This window comes from Poecilia reticulata, chromosome 17 (genome assembly GCF_904066995.2).
Source record: "Poecilia reticulata chromosome 17, P_reticulata-male-v2, whole genome shotgun sequence".
NCBI classification, from domain to species: Eukaryota; Metazoa; Chordata; class Actinopteri; order Cyprinodontiformes; family Poeciliidae; genus Poecilia; species Poecilia reticulata.
In genome coordinates, this window is record NC_088846.1 from 4,989,837 (window position 1) to 5,005,599 (window position 15,763).

Sequence of the window (15,763 nt, forward strand, 5' to 3'; positions counted from 1 at the left end):
TTGGAGAAATATGGAGGATCATTCAAAAACCTTTTATTTAGATGGAAAACAGTATACACATGGGTGTGGCGTCACAATTCAAATTTCCGAGGCAAACGGAAGGCAGCATAACTTCAACTAGTCTGATATCATTCAGACTACATTACCCATGATTCTTTTGTGTCCACGGAAGCTTTCCAAATGTCAGCACAGTTGAGCTTGTCAGTAATCGCGTAACATGTTAACTACAGGAACGGACTCAGTGTTGTCATATGGTATTAATACGTTTCATTGAGCTTCACGCAACTTTACGTCTGGACAGAAGGACAATAGCCGCACCAGCCAATGGGGGAGCGCTTTGTTTCGGTGTCCGACATTTCATTTCTGGTGGGGCGTTTCAGCTAGAGCGTCAGGAAATTATTATGCCCTCTATTTATTTCCCATTATTACTCATTTGCGCTTAAAACGGCAATATGGAGGCCTCTCATCCGTATTTGGTAAGAATATTTTTAATACGTCCCGATAACAATGTGAGTTCATTAAGTAACGATAAAGGTCGTTTGTCGACGCTCTCCTCGGATGGGGGCCCGCCCGTCTCACTGACAATATAATGTTAGGGGGGTCCTTGAGGTGGAGGGGGACTTGTAAACACAACCGTTATTATTGACGAGAATTAAGCTGACTTAACTACGCTGACTGTCGGTTACGCTTCGTTCTGCGAGGCTGCGGACAAGAAATAACAAACAATGTAACAAGCGTCCATGATACGTTGTTACTACGCAACATTGTTAAGCTGTTGTAACATTTTATTTAAACTTGGCCACAATGTTACACTTTTACTGTTGCTATCTGCACTGTTTTACTTAAGTAACCTACCTTTTAGGAATTGTGTCAAAGCTTTTGATACCCTGACCAAAGTTGTCTGGGTCCAAAGAGAAATTGGATTTAGGTGCTCAGCTAAAGCCGTTAAATAGCAGCAGTCATCACATTGTAGCCCAACACATGATACCTAATAATTAGAGAACCCTCAGTGAACTAAAATTGAAGAAAATAGTCAGAAAATTAACTAGAGAGTGATATAATAATTGTGTCTTGGTAAGTACCTTATGAGCAAAAACTACCAAAATGTCACATTGTGTACACAAACATATTCCTAGCCAAATAGACACATTGTTACAGGAATTAGAAATGGCTAGATAAGGTTTTGCTGATTTGCGGATTCAGATTTTTCTTTGTCTAATAACTGTAAAATTTAAAAATGTATTTTTAATGCAAGTTATAGCTTTGTATTCTACAGTAAATGAAATAAATATGAGACTGTCTATCTATTCATCAGAGCATATGCCCCTTACCTTCAACAAAATAAATGATTGGACATTTACAGACTGTGGATGCTCTAGTAGAGCACAACACGTGTTTGTTGTGAACGCCGCATTCCAGGTTTCCCTCAATGAAATATATACTAGTCAGTCCCAGTGACCGTTTCACTAACGGTTTTTGCCCATGTGCTTTCTGGGTAAAAATCAATCGCGAAGCACCCCCATCTCATTATAATAATGGTGCCCAGCTACTAGAGACGGCATGTTTCAGAAAACTGTTCATCTCCCTGTCAAGATTTAAACCGTTATATTTGTTTTATTTGTGGCCTAAGCACACACAAAAGCTGTAGAAATAACTAAATCACTACAATGGTTCTGTTAGCATAATCATAAAGATCTTTGGTTATATGATTACAAGTGACACATTTACTGATTCAAATCAACAAATGCATCAATCTGGTATGAAAAAGTCACTGCAAGTTTAAATTGAAGCTTTCCTGACCCACTGGATCTCAAATAAAACGTCTTGAGGTCTATTCTCTTTGAGAGATGTCAAACACTCATGGTGCCTCCTGCTGGCTTAGGAGCCCTTAGCAGTTAATTTATGTTATGCCTCTGTCCAGCTTTGGTCAGAGCCATCAGAACTAAACTCTGTGATCAACTCCAATGTCCAGTTTCATTGTATTTGTTGTGTTTTACAGCACTGATCAATTGTACCCCAACATTCATCTCCATAATGAAGAAAAAGCCCAACAGTATGGTTCTTCCAAAGCGTGGGAGGTTGGTGACAAACTCATTTGCTGCAGAGGAGTGCAGTGTTCCATCGAACTCCAAAACAGTCCAGGATTCCTCCCTTCCTCTCAGACGCCTCACTATGTCACAGCACAGTGACAACCTCCTTGCCTTTTTGAACGAAGACCGGACCCGGCAGAGGTTCTGCGATGTGTCCGTGTTGGTGGGTGGAACGGTTTATAGAGCCCACAAAGCCGTCCTGGCCCACGGGAGCAGCTACTTTCATGCAGAGCTCTCCAAGAGCTCGGGTACAATGACTCACGTCACTCTGGACCACGTGGAGGATTCAGTTTTCCAGCATCTGCTCGGCCTCCTGTACACATCAGAGTGTGTCGTTGCAGAAACGGACATCCCAGCTCTAGCTGAAGCAGCTAGGTTTTTGGATATGATGGACGTATTAAAGCTCTTGTGTGAGGATGGGAAAGCTACATCTTCCCAGGGAGAGATGAGGGAAACTGAGATAGAAATTCCCTCCTGTGATGCTGCTGGGGCAGACATGGAGGTCCAGAGCACCCTAAACAGCAAAATCTCCCCGCAGCACAGTGTTGCTGAGAGTACTATTCCATCTTCAGGTAGGGAGGTGAAAACATGTCCGAAAAGTGGTACCACACGGAGATCAGCTTGTACAAGAAAAGCACCCTCTAAGCATAAGAAAGACAATGGAAAGTACTGTATCAGCAGTCCTATGGAGCCACAAAGAGCTGAATCACCAGGGAGACCAGATGAACACAAAGTGGACGGTATTTTGGAGGTTAATCGGGACGTGAAAGAGACCCCCAAACCATCTCAGGGCGATGACGAGATGGAGGAGGACACCGAGGAGGATGAGCAAGATGTTAACACGGGTGCTGTTTCGCAGAAGAACAATTGTGAGGCTTCTGGAAATGACAGGACGGCTTTAGAGGAAGGTTCACACACTGACAGAATGGAGGCCCCATCCGGGCAAGATCGGAAAGTTCACATGCCTCCAACAGCAAGCACTAACCAGGGTCCAGAGTATCCTGAAGGTTTGGCTCCAGTTATCATCCAAACATCCAGCAAAAAGACTCTCAAGTGTCCCAAATGTGAGAAGACTTTCGATCGTGCAGGTTGGTTCCCTCTGAGTTGGATTTAGAATGTTCCTCATGTCTTTAACATATAGATTTGCCTTTCTGTGTCTCTTGTCATCTTGGTTACAATCAATAATCACCTGAAAGAATCTATGGCTTGATTTCCTTTCCCTGCATTTGTAGGGAAATACGAGAGTCACACCAGAGTCCACACTGGAGAGAAGCCTTTCCAGTGTGACATATGCCTCCAGTGCTACTCCACCAAGTCCAACCTGACAGTGCACAAGAAGAAGCATGCAGGCGATGCTCCTATTCCAAAGAAGGAGCACAAGTGTCCCTTCTGCAACAAACTCCATGCCAGCAAGAAAACTCTGGCCAAGCATGTCAGAAGGTAAAACACAAGCCTGTCCGGTCGATCGACCAGTAGTCATTTGGCTTTACAGAGATCTTTTGGGGGTTTGTGGCGGTCTGTCTCAACACAATGCTCCTACTTCTGTTCAGTCATCATGCCAAAAGATATGGCATGAGTTTCAAGTAACTTTGAAACTTTGGTTTGAAAGTTACTTGACTTTGAAACCACAGTCAAATTCCTTGTTTGTGCACCCAAACATATTCAATGTGTCTGATTCTCATTTCTGTAAAATGTAGTCAGATATGGCAAGATGAGTTTTTCCATATGTTGAGTTTAAGTGATATGTAAACAAGGGATGCACCTACACGAAAGTTTGGGCAGATATCAATGTCTGATATTAACATTGTTGTTATAGATGGCAACTAATATTTACTGATATTATATTTTTCTATCCTCTCGATAACGTGGGGGGAAAAAAACGCAGCTGACATTGATTCTATACTTCAGTCAATCCCCACAATCCTGCGCTGCATCACTCTGACTGTCACATGACCTAGCATGAAGCACATGGTCCACCCGAACCCTCTCCACTTTCACTATGTTTCCCTGTTGTTCTAGGTTTCATCCTGATCACACACAGGAGTTTTTTGCTGCGAGGAAAAAGAAGAGCGAAGGCTGGAAATGTGCAGTAAGAACCAGCTAGTAACTTAACATGTCTAGAAGTAAATTTGTAAATTTTACAAATCATTCACATGTGGGCGCACACCGATCTGGATGGGTAAAGCAGATCGTAACCGAATCTTACACTACATGAAATTCAGAATCTTAATTACCTGTACACCATCTAACAGATTTGTTCAAAGACGTTCAGCCGCAGGCCTCACCTGCAGGAGCACATGATCCTGCACACCCAGGACCGGCCCTTTAAATGCTCATTCTGTGACGAGTACTTCAAGTCCAGGTTTGCAAGGCTGAAGCACCAAGAGAAATATCACTTGGGTGAGATACATCAGAACCCCTTCTGCTTTTCCTGGTCAAAATCTTTACAATCTACGTTTAAAAAAATGGTGTAGAAGATGTTTTTTATTTAATTAGATTTATTTATTTTTTCTCCAACGTGCAGGTCCGTTTCCCTGTGAGATCTGTGGACGCCAGTTCAACGACACCGGCAACAAGAAGAGGCACATAGAGTGCACACATGGAGGCAAGAGAAAGTGGACCTGCTTTGTTTGTGGGAAATCAGTGAGGGAAAGGTACAGTTTCACCTCAGATTCTCCCCGGGCATAAAAGCCATAAAAAGTATTATTATTATTATTATTTTTGCATTTACATTTATAATCAACATTCCTTTTTATTTATACCAGCAACTGCAGCTTTAAATGTGAAGATGAAGAAAAAGAATGCATCGATTTCTTTATCCATTCAAAAAATGCTTGTGCTTGCATTAATATTCACCCCCCTTTAAAAAGCATACTGTAAATAATATAATATTGCCTTCAGAAGCCCCACCTGTGTATCATTTAGCTTAATTTTGTTAGATGTTTTTTGACATTTGAAACCAAATTGGCTGCGATTGATTTTACTTAGTGGTGTCAGAGGAAAAGGGGGTCCGACTCCAAATGCACAAACAAAAGTTGTCCCCATTTTTCTTTTAGTTTGCAATTTTTGCACCACTTTGTCGGTGTATCACACAAAAAACCCAAAATGATATGCTCCAGTTTATGGTTGTAATCTGAACAAAATAGCGAAGCCATAATTTAAGTATTCTGTCTCCCTTCAGGACGACGTTGAGGGAACACTTGCGTATCCACAGCGGAGAAAAACCTCATCTCTGCAGCATTTGTGGGCAAAGTTTCCGTCACAGCAGCTCCTACAGGTGGGAGTTTTTTTTTTTTTTTTTTAGAAAACCACTACTACAATCTACTCCCTGATCATAAACACTTCAGACTTTCAGTATGGCTGGTTCTGGTGATAAACCCCTCTAAACCCCTCCCCCCAAAAAACGTCTGTTTGTGTTTGCAAAGGCTTCACCTCAGAGTCCACCATGATGACAAGCGCTACGAGTGTGACCAGTGTGGGAAAACCTTCATACGCCACGATCACCTGACCAAGCATCAGAAAATACACTCTGGTAAGTGTTTAATTCAGCTTTTGTCTCATCCACCCAGACCTTTGGTTCTCGTTTCTCTCTGATGGTGAGTTCAGTGCAGTCTGTGTTTGTTTTTAGGTGAGAAAGCACACCAGTGTGAAGAATGTGGGAAGTGCTTCAGGCGCCACGATCATCTAACAGTCCACTATAAAAGTGTTCATTTGGGAGAGAAAGTTTGGCAGAAGTACGTCATCCAAATCAGAAATTTATGTTTTGTACTAGTATTAGTATATGACTCTTCCTCTCTTTGCCCTGAAGGTTTGATTTTTGCTTCTGTCTGTATTTTTTTTTCTCAGATATAAAACTGCTGTGCATCAATGTGAGGTTTGCAAGAAGGAGTTTAAAGGAAAGTCCAGTTTGGAGATGCACTTCAGGACTCACTCAGGTAAATCATGACTTTGGCTTTAATTTAAAATGCATTTTAAAACCACAAATTGGCAGGACACTTGAAACAGTTTCTGCTCTTTAAATGTGTGGACGTTTTTTGATCCGCAGGTGAGAAACCCCACAGATGCCCTGAATGCCATCAGACTTTTCGAATCAAGAAGACCTTAACAAAGCACATGGTGATTCACTCAGATGCCCGTCCCTTTAACTGCCCCCACTGCAGCGCCACCTTCAAGAGAAAAGACAAGCTGAAGTACCACGTGGACCATGTGCACAGTGCCAGGTTCACCGAGCCGCCCCCCAGCCAGGACAAAGCCGCCTCTACTCCTTTTGAGGAAACCTCAAAGACGTACCACTCTGAGCCCAAGTTGGGCCTGCGAAGCGCCTCCAACCCGGCCACCGTCTGCATCCCCGTCACTTTAGTCCCTGTTCCCATGGCAGCAGGAGGTCCAGGAGACCTTCACCCTCACCGGGCCGCCTCTCTCTCGTCTCAGACCCACAGCGTGGTAAACGTTCAGGCTCAGGGCCAGCAGCAGCAGCAGAACCCCAGCTACCAGGCAGCAACAGATCTGGCTTTCTTAGAGAAGTACACCCTGACCCCTCAGCCGGCCAACATCGTCCATCCCGTAAGGCCCGATCAGATGCTGGACCCTCGAGAGCAGTCGTACCTGGGGACGCTGCTGGGCCTGGACTCTGCTTCCTCTGTTCAAACCATCTCCAACTCTGATCACACTCACCGATGAATGAATCCGGTGGAAAATGTGCAGATTTAGGACAAAAACTATCTGAATTGCACACGACCTGGTTTGATTCAAAAGTAATGCCCAAAGACAGATGTAAACACATTGACTTATTCATTACTATTCTATCGAATCTTTTATATAATTTATATCAGTATAATAATTTTTAACAGGTTAGAAGATTTCATTTGATGACGGTTAAAACTTAAGTGTTTTTTAGCAGCTAAACTATTGATGGATGAACTTTATTCTGGTACGTTCTCATCTCCTGGTTGGGTGCAGGACTGGACTGATTTATCCTTTTAATACCAGCTGAATAAAACCTAATAACTGGTCTTTATAAATAATTAAAATTTTAATTTGTATCATGAACAATCAAAGCAAACAGGCAATTCTGTCATTTTAATCCATAGAAAGTTTTTTTTTGTATTTATCAATTTTCTTTCTTTTTTTAATGAAATGAAAGCCATTCAAGTAAAATTTATTACAAAATAACACCATTAAAGATCAAAACCTGTGGACAACTCTTATTTTTTGACGAGGGACAGTATTTTGTTACGTGCAATATGTATTGTTTACAAGTAGAAATGTCTCTATGTTAAGAAACAGTGACAACATGGACATTCCTGCTGCCTTGTGTAAAGGTTAGAATAAGAGAGTATACTGTTTCCATTAACTATAGAATTGTGCAAATTGAAATTACGAAAATAAATTTGCTTAATGGAAACACGCCAATTTAGAAAAAAAAAACTTGTGATTTACAAAGAAGGAGTTTGTGTTAGAAGGAGGTCGTTGTTCAGCCGTATCAAAATAAATGTATTACAAAAACTGCAACGGAAACTATTTTCCCGTCGCACGAGTCACATGATCAACAGCCGGATGTTACTGCTGGTGGGAAACGACGACGATGTCAAAAAGTAGGAATATGATGGTTTGTTTTTCTTTCTCTTGTTTTGGACAGCATGCAGAGCTCTCCCAGTTTCACACACTTAATAAACGTTATGTGTCATGTTGAATCGTGTTCTGTAAAATCGCCGACTACAATTATTTCCCCAAAATGCCCCACGTAGCCACTCCCAAGTGAATAGACTCTCCAATACCCAAAATAGACGCCGACGTCTCTGATTGGCTGATAGCTGATAAGCACCATGGCTAAATTATGAGTATGGTAACTGTTTACATCTTCATCTGCAGTTATTTGTTATGACTTATCGCATGAGCTTATTCACTTGTGATTCTAATTTAATTTCTAATTTAATGGAAAAACCACAATTGTGAAATTGTGTGTGTGTGACTGTGTGTTTACATTAGCAAATAATTGACAGATTTGCACATATTTGTAAAGTAATATGTAGTGCAGCTGCACAAGTTCATGGGACATTTGTTGCAGTGCCACAGGGACCTGGTTTGGATAACAGACTGACTCCTTTGTTGATTTTAATAAATCTAGGGTCTTTTAAATACAGACATAGGCAAACATCAACAAGATTGAATTTTATTGGTATGCTAGAACAGAATGAAAATATCCAGCCTGGTTGTTAGCAACACATTCAGTCTCAAGTTGTTTCAAATGGGTTCATGTTTCCATTTGTTCTCAGTCCATCAGCTCAGCACAGGGAGGTCAGATATTTTCCCAGTGGTGCCTCAGCATGCATTCTGGATACAATAAAAACATTTTTAAAAAATAACTGCTTTAGTTGTTTATACATATATATAAATACACAAAAATAACAATTTTATACTTTGAAATGCCTGAAATATTAAGAGCATGTGAGCAACAAAAACATTTTTAAGTAACACAAATACTCACTAATTGTATCTTGGCCCAGGAGCAGCCTGAAAAAGAGAAGAAAACAAAAACATTTGAATTTCTATCCTTTGTTATTTCAATGTCAGCTTCAGCTGTGTCCAGCTTTAGCCCTGCTGTGTCCTGCATGTTTCCCTGCTGCAACGTTGCTCAGTCTGTCATCAAGGTCTGCAGACGCCTTTCAATGAACCAACCAGAGCTTCAATTCTGCTGTGTTGAACATGTAAACATTCACTGGCTTTGCAAAAGTATTCATACTCTTGAACTTCTCCATATTTTGTCACATTATAACCACAAATATGAAAATATTCCACTGGGATTTTATGTGACAGAACAACATGAAGTGGTACACAACTGTGAAGTAGAGAGAAGGTTTTTTTAGGCTGAAATTCACCCCCTCCCCTCCCCTCTCATCTACGATGGTCCTAATACGCAGTCATAAAAATATGACAGGCAACAAAACAAACACAATGATGTGAAACTGCAAACTGTAAGAGATGTTAATGATTTGTTGGTCTGTCTGCTCCAGTGTTCTAACCATCTAACTGGTGCTTATATACTGATACTTACATTCAGATACACGGAGTCTTCCTTCGATGCACCGAGCCACAACGTAATGATTAAATCTCCATCTATCAACACATTTTGGATACTCTGTTTTCCCATTTCTGATAAATGTATTACCAGTATTTATTAGATCAGGATACTCTGCAGTGTTCAGAAGACAGAAGTCCTCTGCAAAAAAGGAAAAGAAGAAAACACTTCTCTTTATATCAGTTTTTTTTTTAAATGAAAGTTTTAGTGTTGTTTTCCTTCTACCTTTGCATTTGGGGAGTTCGGACCACGTGCCACCTCTGTGACACACCACTGTTTCAGGACCCACTAACTTGTAATACATCTGACACTTGTATTTCAAATGACGTTGCTCCTGTTGCACAGGAAGTCCGTTTGGAACATGAGGGATCTCTCCACAACGATCGACTGAAAAGGAAGAATAGAGTTTCATAAAACATTAGGGCTGTTAAAGTCGAGTCCCTTAGTTTAACACTTCATCTCACACAAATCAACAAATGTTTGACTCAGCTTTGTATGTTGCAAGCTAATACAAAATGTGTGTGAATTACTTACATGGTTTGTTTGGTTACATTCTAGATAAATACATGCAATACAAATGAAGAAATCAATGTGCTTATTTACTGGATACGAAAGTCGTCTGAGTGTCCGGGGGTCCTGGTCTGGCAGAACGAGCTGGAACAAACAGAGCAGAGGAAGGTTTTCATCTTTGTTTGTTCTCTCATTGTGTTGAATAAAACATAAAATATTCATTTCACGCAGATTTTTTTTCTACTTTGAATTTTTCTTTTAAACATACACAACTTACTTTGAATAATAAGTGCAAAATGAAGGACAGTGGTATCGTAACCTGATTTAAAATAGTTACTTGTTGAAACACAGGACTGAATGTGACTGGATGAAATAACACAATAAAGATAACAAATGACATCACCCACAGATGCCTTTTTATAACATGCAAATCTTTGTCCTGTCTTTACTGTGGTATTTTTTTTGTTTTGTTTTTCTGAACAATCTCATCATATATAATTGTCAAAATACCAAAACATTTATTTACATTGCATGCTTTCATTTTGAGATATCAATGTTTATATGTTGTGGACATTATAATCGCCTGGTAAGTTTTACATAGCCAATAAGTGGTGGCGGTTATTGATATGGGCAACAGCCCAGGGCGGCATGTTGTGAGTGGCGGCATAAACGCACTTCTGACAGAATGATCAACAATTCCAATAATCACACTCATAAACTCTGTGAAAAGTCTTCCCAGAAGAGATGAAGTGCTACAGACATCATATTAAACCTCAAGCTGATGAAAAACGGGATGTCACTGAAGTTCACGTGTGTGAATGCAGACAAATTAATACATTTGGCAACGCAGTGCGTCTCAACACAATGGCCACTTACTGCAACGTGGAATTCCGACCCAGTTCCCAGCATCGCAGTAGGCAGTTTTTTCGGACTCTCTGTTCTGTGTCAGAAATCCATCTCTGCACTGATACGTCACTGTGGAATAAGCATCAAACACCTCCTGGTATGTCTGAATAACGACCGCATTGGGGACAGCTGGTGGCTGGCCGCACGCCTGGGGCTGCTCTGTGGATAAACTGAGACAGTCAGTCGGAATGGAAAAAGGCAGGTTTGATTTATTTATTTATTTTTTTCCCCGTTTCTTTTTTCTTTAGCCAACGGGTTCAGGACTTACTCTGGCAGAGCGGCACCGCGGACAACGTCCCGCTGAGGCACTCCACGATGTTATCCAGGCCGTTTAGCGAATATCCCGCGTTGCAGTTTATTTCAAACGAACCGTTTAGGTTTCGCTTGAATTTGCCGTTTGGAATAACCGGAGGAAGGCAGACTGTCTCCACTGGGAAACAGAAAAAAATGTAAACATACAAACTTTTTTTTTTTTTTTTAAACATAATTAAATCAGACCAGAAGAGTCATTCATGAATTACAAATTAAAAAAAAAAAAACAAACAAAAAAAAGAAATCCTCACCAACACACTCCGGTTTATCGGACCAGTCGCCATGTTGACATTCTATTGTCGCCCACCATCCCTCCTCTGTGGTTTTGTATCCCGTATCACAGCTGTATCTTACATGTGAGCCATGAGGATAAAACTCTTGCACCGGGAGAAAGTAACCGTTTTTCAGGTCGGGAGCGCTGCACGGCTCCGCTTCGTTCACAGCTGAAACACACAGAAACCGGTCAGAGATGACGTCAGCGGCGGCAGCTTCTTCTCTAATAAACGGACGTCTCTCTTACCAGGCAGAACTCCAGGGATCCAAACCAGGAGAGCAAATCTCAGACCCGTCAACCACATGTTGCCAGGAATCAAATCACAGCCTTAGACTGCGGAGTTAGGAGCCTTGTTCAGATCAGATGCCTGTTAATAATTAAAGCATTTCCCGTAGAGAGATAAGAAGTGAAGGAAAAAGTCAACATTGCATCGAGTTGCTGCTGCTGCGGGGCTGTCAATACAAATTGAGCAAGTTGGGACATTTTGGTGATGAAGCAAGAGAAAGGGAACATACACACAAATTATGCTCAGCTTATAATTTCACCACATGATTTCTATGATGACAATAAAGATTATTATTATTATTATTATTATTATTATTATTATTATTATTATTATTCTGTTGAATAAAATAATAATAATAAAAAAACATAAAGTAGTACAATTTTGAAAACAATGTGCTAAAATATCTGTTTACTATCCAGGTTTGACAGTGATTTCCCAGCACGGTGTGATAAAATACCAGGCTTACGAAACACCAGAGCCTAATGTCAATAAACTGGTTCAGTAAAGATTCATCTTTGAGTATCGACTCCGTTGCATGATTTCATCAAACTTGTACGGGTTATACCAGTGGTTCTCTACGTTTTACAAATGCCGCCTCAGTCAACACAAAGTTGTTCCAATTATTTTCTTCTTGACAGGCAATCTAAAACAGGAGCGCAAAGTTTGCTTTTGCTGTCTCGCCATGAAACAAAAAGACACCCAAACAATGTTCTTATCAACTGGCATGACCGGTTCAAGGACAGAGTCTATAGCTGAAACGATTGATAGGATTCATTGGATTAATGCATTATGGAAATAATCTGAAACGATTTTAGTAATTTTAGTATACAGATTCAAAAAGGGACATTTACTGAAAGAACAACATATTCAGAGCAGCAATTAAGCTAAAACTGTACAACAGCATGTATGTTTTGAATTGAAGATAAAAAAAAACAAAAAATAAACTTTATATATGTTATGTTTATATAGCTTCACCTGGTTAACATTCTTTAAAAAAACTACTTAAGCACCTTACAACATATATATATACACTGCTCAAAAAAATAAAGGGAACACCGAAGTGTTCCCTTTATTTTTTTGAGCAGTATATTTATAAAAATTAGACATAATTGGGTAAGACACAGCACCAAATGGCATCAATTAAAAAAACCCATTTGATATTTTACAGGCTTCATGATAGCACGTCCTTTGAGTGTCTGACAGATCTAGAGGTTGGAATGATCCCACACACTGAACATCATCAGTCTGAGGGAAAAAATGAAGACTTGTTCATACACACCAGTTTCATTAAAAACAAAAACATGGTCTCTGAATCGAGTGTGGTGCAGCAGGCTGTTTGTTCTTACTTGATCAGGCTGGCAGTAAGGAAATAATAGGAAACGTATGCAAGGACAGACATCCAGGATCATTTTCCCCATAGGTCAGAACATAGTGAAATACAGAATTTGGAAATTGAGTCAAATTATTTTCAAATTACGTAGTAATGACCTCATTATTACATTAATTACATTAACATTAATAAAACAAAATGTAAACACCAGCAGACCTGGTTGGCCTTTATTTGGCAGTGAATTGTGAGGAAAGTGGGAAATGAGAGCTGGGGCAGACATGCAACTAAAGCCATCAGGCCGGGACCTGAACCCAGTTAGCGACTGCAGTCAGTGTTTCCAGTTTGGTTCTCACCAAGCCAGTACTCTCCAGCAGGATTCCCAAAGCCCATCTTGTAGTCATTCCATTTCCTGTAGAAGCTAACCGAGCCGTCCATCCTCCTCTGGAACACCTGGTGGGAAGAAAATGTGATTAACCATCAATCTTCTGAAGCAGTCTTCCAGCTGAAGGAGTTTGCGTTCGCCACCTATCATGCGTTGTCCGCTGAGCTCTTTCTGCTACGTGACATTGTCTGATCATTTGTGCAGGATCCCCAAAATGATGCAGGCGATTGCTGCAGTGGCAGCTCAAGAGGACCTGCATCCAATATTTTCATATATCTAAAAATGCAGTTTTGACTGGTCATATTAATGTTTGAGATGTCTTAATTTGGAATTACGGATGTGTGACTCTTCAAATGATGAATCCAGTAACACCACTGAGAAATCTTGAAAAGAATTTCGAGCCGTAACTGAAAAATGTAACTGAAGTTGTCTTGAATAATTTTTCTTACTAGTCAGAATGTAAATGCAGATATCTTAAATTAGTAAATTACATTAAGGATCCAAATGTAGTCGAGTCTAGTCCAACCTTATTCTTGAATGCAATTGCAGTCAGATGAAACAATTTTTATGTTAAAACGGTCTGCCATGGCGGTGCAGCCTAAACCCAGGAGAGGCAAAAAAATAATAATAAAATAAAAAATTTAATAAAAAAAGAATAATGGTAAATAGTTCACATCATTACTTTTATTGTTTTCAAAAAAGTACAAAAAATATCCTGATAAAACTAAGTTTATCTGTCATATAAAAGCATGAAGTGTTTTTCTATGACAGATCTGAGTTCAGATACTCACAGTCCATCTTCCTCCATGTGAGTCCATGTCACAGTAAACCTGGTTGAGAAACACTGGTCTAACAGTTACAGATGGTATCTGGTGATCAGGTAATTAATATTCCTAAAGAAAAAATTTGATTAGGATTATACCTTATTTCCAGTGACTGTGGTTCTGATTCCAGTGCAGTACAGTTCACTCCTAAGAACAGTGGCTGTTTCTGACATGGGCAACATGAGCAACCGCCCAGGGCATCTTGTGGGGGGCGGCATGAGCGCCCCACAAGATGCACCCCCACCCTCTGCTCTTAATGTAATACCTTGAAGGTATTACATTAAATACCTCAAGAAACCCCAACAATCCGTCCCCCGTTCACTTGTTGCCCCACCCACAGCAGGCGGTTACAAATGTCCCGAGTTCTCTGAACCAAAACTTGACAGGTGACTCTCGTTAAAGTCGAAATGTTTTATTAAGTAGCTGTTGCAGACCACAGAGACCAACTCAGACAGAGCTTTTACAATTCTCTGTATGAAACGCATAACTATAGCAATGCTACTGGAACAATCTAAATACAGAATGTGCTACACTGTGGTAGAGCAGAATGAAAATATCCAGCCTGGTTGTTAGCAACACATTCAGTCTCAAGTTGTTTCAAATGGGTTCATGTTTCCATTTGTTCTCAGTCCATCAGCTCAGCACAGGGAAGTCAGATATTTTCCCAGTGGTGCCTCAGCATGCATTCTGGATACAATAAAAACATTTTAAAAAATAACTGCTTTAGTTGTTTTTACATATATATATAAATACACAAAAATAACTATTTTAACCGGGATACTTTGAAATGCCTGAAATATTAAGAGCATGTGAGCAATAAAAACATTTTTAAGTAACACACAAATACTCACTAATTGTATCTTGGCCCAGGAGCAGCCTGAAAAAGAGAAGAAAACAAAAACATTTGAATTTCTATCCTTTGTTATTTCAATGTCTGCTTCAGCTGTGTCCAGCTTTAGCCCTGCTGTGTCCTGCATGTTTCCCTGCTGCAACGTTGCTCAGTCTGTCATCAAGGTCTGCAGACGCCTTTCAATGAACCAACCAGAGCTTCAATTCTGCTGTGTTGAACATGTAAACATTTATTGGCTTGTAAAAGTATTCATACCCTTGAACTTCTCCATATTTTGTCACATTATAACCACAAATATAAAAATATTCCATTGGATTTTATGTGACAGAACAACATGTAGTGGTACACAACTGTGAAGTAGAAAGAGGTTTTTTTCGGCTGAAATTCACCCCCTCCCCTCCCCTCTCATCTACGATGGTCCTAATACGCAGTCATAAAAATATGACAGGCGACAAACAAACACAATGATGTGAAACTGCAAACTGTAAGAGATGTTAATGATTTGTTGGTCCGTCTGCTCCAGTGTTCTAACCATCTAACTGGTGCTTAAATACTGATACTTACATTCAGATACACGGAGTCTTCCTTCGATGCACCGAGCCACAACGTAATGATTAAACGTCCATCTATCAACACATTTTGGGTACTCCGTTTTCCCATTTCTGATAAATGTATTGCCAGTATTTATTAGATCAGGATTCTCTGCAGTGTTCAGAAGACAGAAGTCCTCTGCAAAAAAGGAAAAGAAGAAAACACTTCTTTATGTCTCTTTTTTTATGAAACAGTTTTAGTGTTGTTTTCCTTCTACCTTTGCATTTGGGGAGTTCGGACCATGTGCCACCTCTGTGACACACCACTGTTTCAGGACCCACTAACTTGTAATAGCTCTGACACTTGTATTTCAAATGACGTTGCTCCTGT

At 40.2% G+C, this 15,763-nt stretch overlaps 2 protein-coding genes and 1 long non-coding RNA gene across 3 annotated transcripts; 1 reads left to right on the forward strand and 2 right to left on the reverse strand.

The window, feature by feature from the left end:
* The first annotated feature begins 144 nt into the window (after positions 1-144).
* Positions 145-7,783, forward strand: zbtb41 (zinc finger and BTB domain containing 41). The gene is made up of 11 exons (XM_008433261.3): positions 145-476; positions 2,000-3,178; positions 3,323-3,530; positions 4,110-4,179; positions 4,343-4,490; positions 4,615-4,744; positions 5,272-5,367; positions 5,516-5,622; positions 5,719-5,824; positions 5,937-6,025; positions 6,136-7,783. Exons 2-11 carry the CDS (start codon positions 2,035-2,037, stop codon positions 6,768-6,770), a joined length of 2,733 nt encoding a protein of 910 aa, XP_008431483.2. The 5' UTR covers positions 145-476; positions 2,000-2,034; the 3' UTR covers positions 6,771-7,783.
* Positions 7,784-8,519: 736 nt separating this feature from the next.
* Positions 8,520-11,577, reverse strand: LOC103479045 (complement factor H-related protein 3-like). Its single transcript, XM_008433255.3, has 8 exons — positions 11,417-11,577; positions 11,148-11,339; positions 10,853-11,014; positions 10,555-10,743; positions 9,772-9,822; positions 9,394-9,555; positions 9,145-9,309; positions 8,520-8,603 (listed from the first exon to the last, which is right to left on the reverse strand). The coding sequence occupies exons 1-8, from the start codon at positions 11,472-11,474 to the stop codon at positions 8,557-8,559; spliced, it is 1,026 nt and encodes a 341-aa protein (XP_008431477.3). The 5' UTR covers positions 11,475-11,577; the 3' UTR covers positions 8,520-8,556.
* A 2,811-nt stretch (positions 11,578-14,388) lies between these two features.
* Positions 14,389-15,763, reverse strand: LOC103479046 (uncharacterized). Its single transcript, XR_535885.3, has 4 exons — positions 15,651-15,763; positions 15,407-15,571; positions 14,844-14,869; positions 14,389-14,679 (listed from the first exon to the last, which is right to left on the reverse strand). It is a non-coding gene; the product is annotated as an uncharacterized LOC103479046 (long non-coding RNA).

Coding starts and splice junctions, on each gene's coding strand:
- zbtb41 (XM_008433261.3), top strand. CDS start 2,035: ATGAAGAAAAAGCCCAACAGTATGGTTCTTCCAAAGCGTGGGAGGTTG. Junction 3,531..4,109: donor CTGGCCAAGCATGTCAGAAG/GTAAAACACAAG, acceptor CTGTTGTTCTAG/GTTTCATCCTGATCACACAC. Junction 6,026..6,135: donor GCACTTCAGGACTCACTCAG/GTAAATCATGAC, acceptor TTTGATCCGCAG/GTGAGAAACCCCACAGATGC.
- LOC103479045 (XM_008433255.3), bottom strand. CDS start 11,474: ATGTGGTTGACGGGTCTGAGATTTGCTCTCCTGGTTTGGATCCCTGGA. Junction 11,340..11,416: donor GATCCCTGGAGTTCTGCCTG/GTAAGAGAGACG, acceptor TGTGTGTTTCAG/CTGTGAACGAAGCGGAGCCG. Junction 10,744..10,852: donor CGCGGTGCCGCTCTGCCAGA/GTAAGTCCTGAA, acceptor GTTTATCCACAG/AGCAGCCCCAGGCGTGCGGC.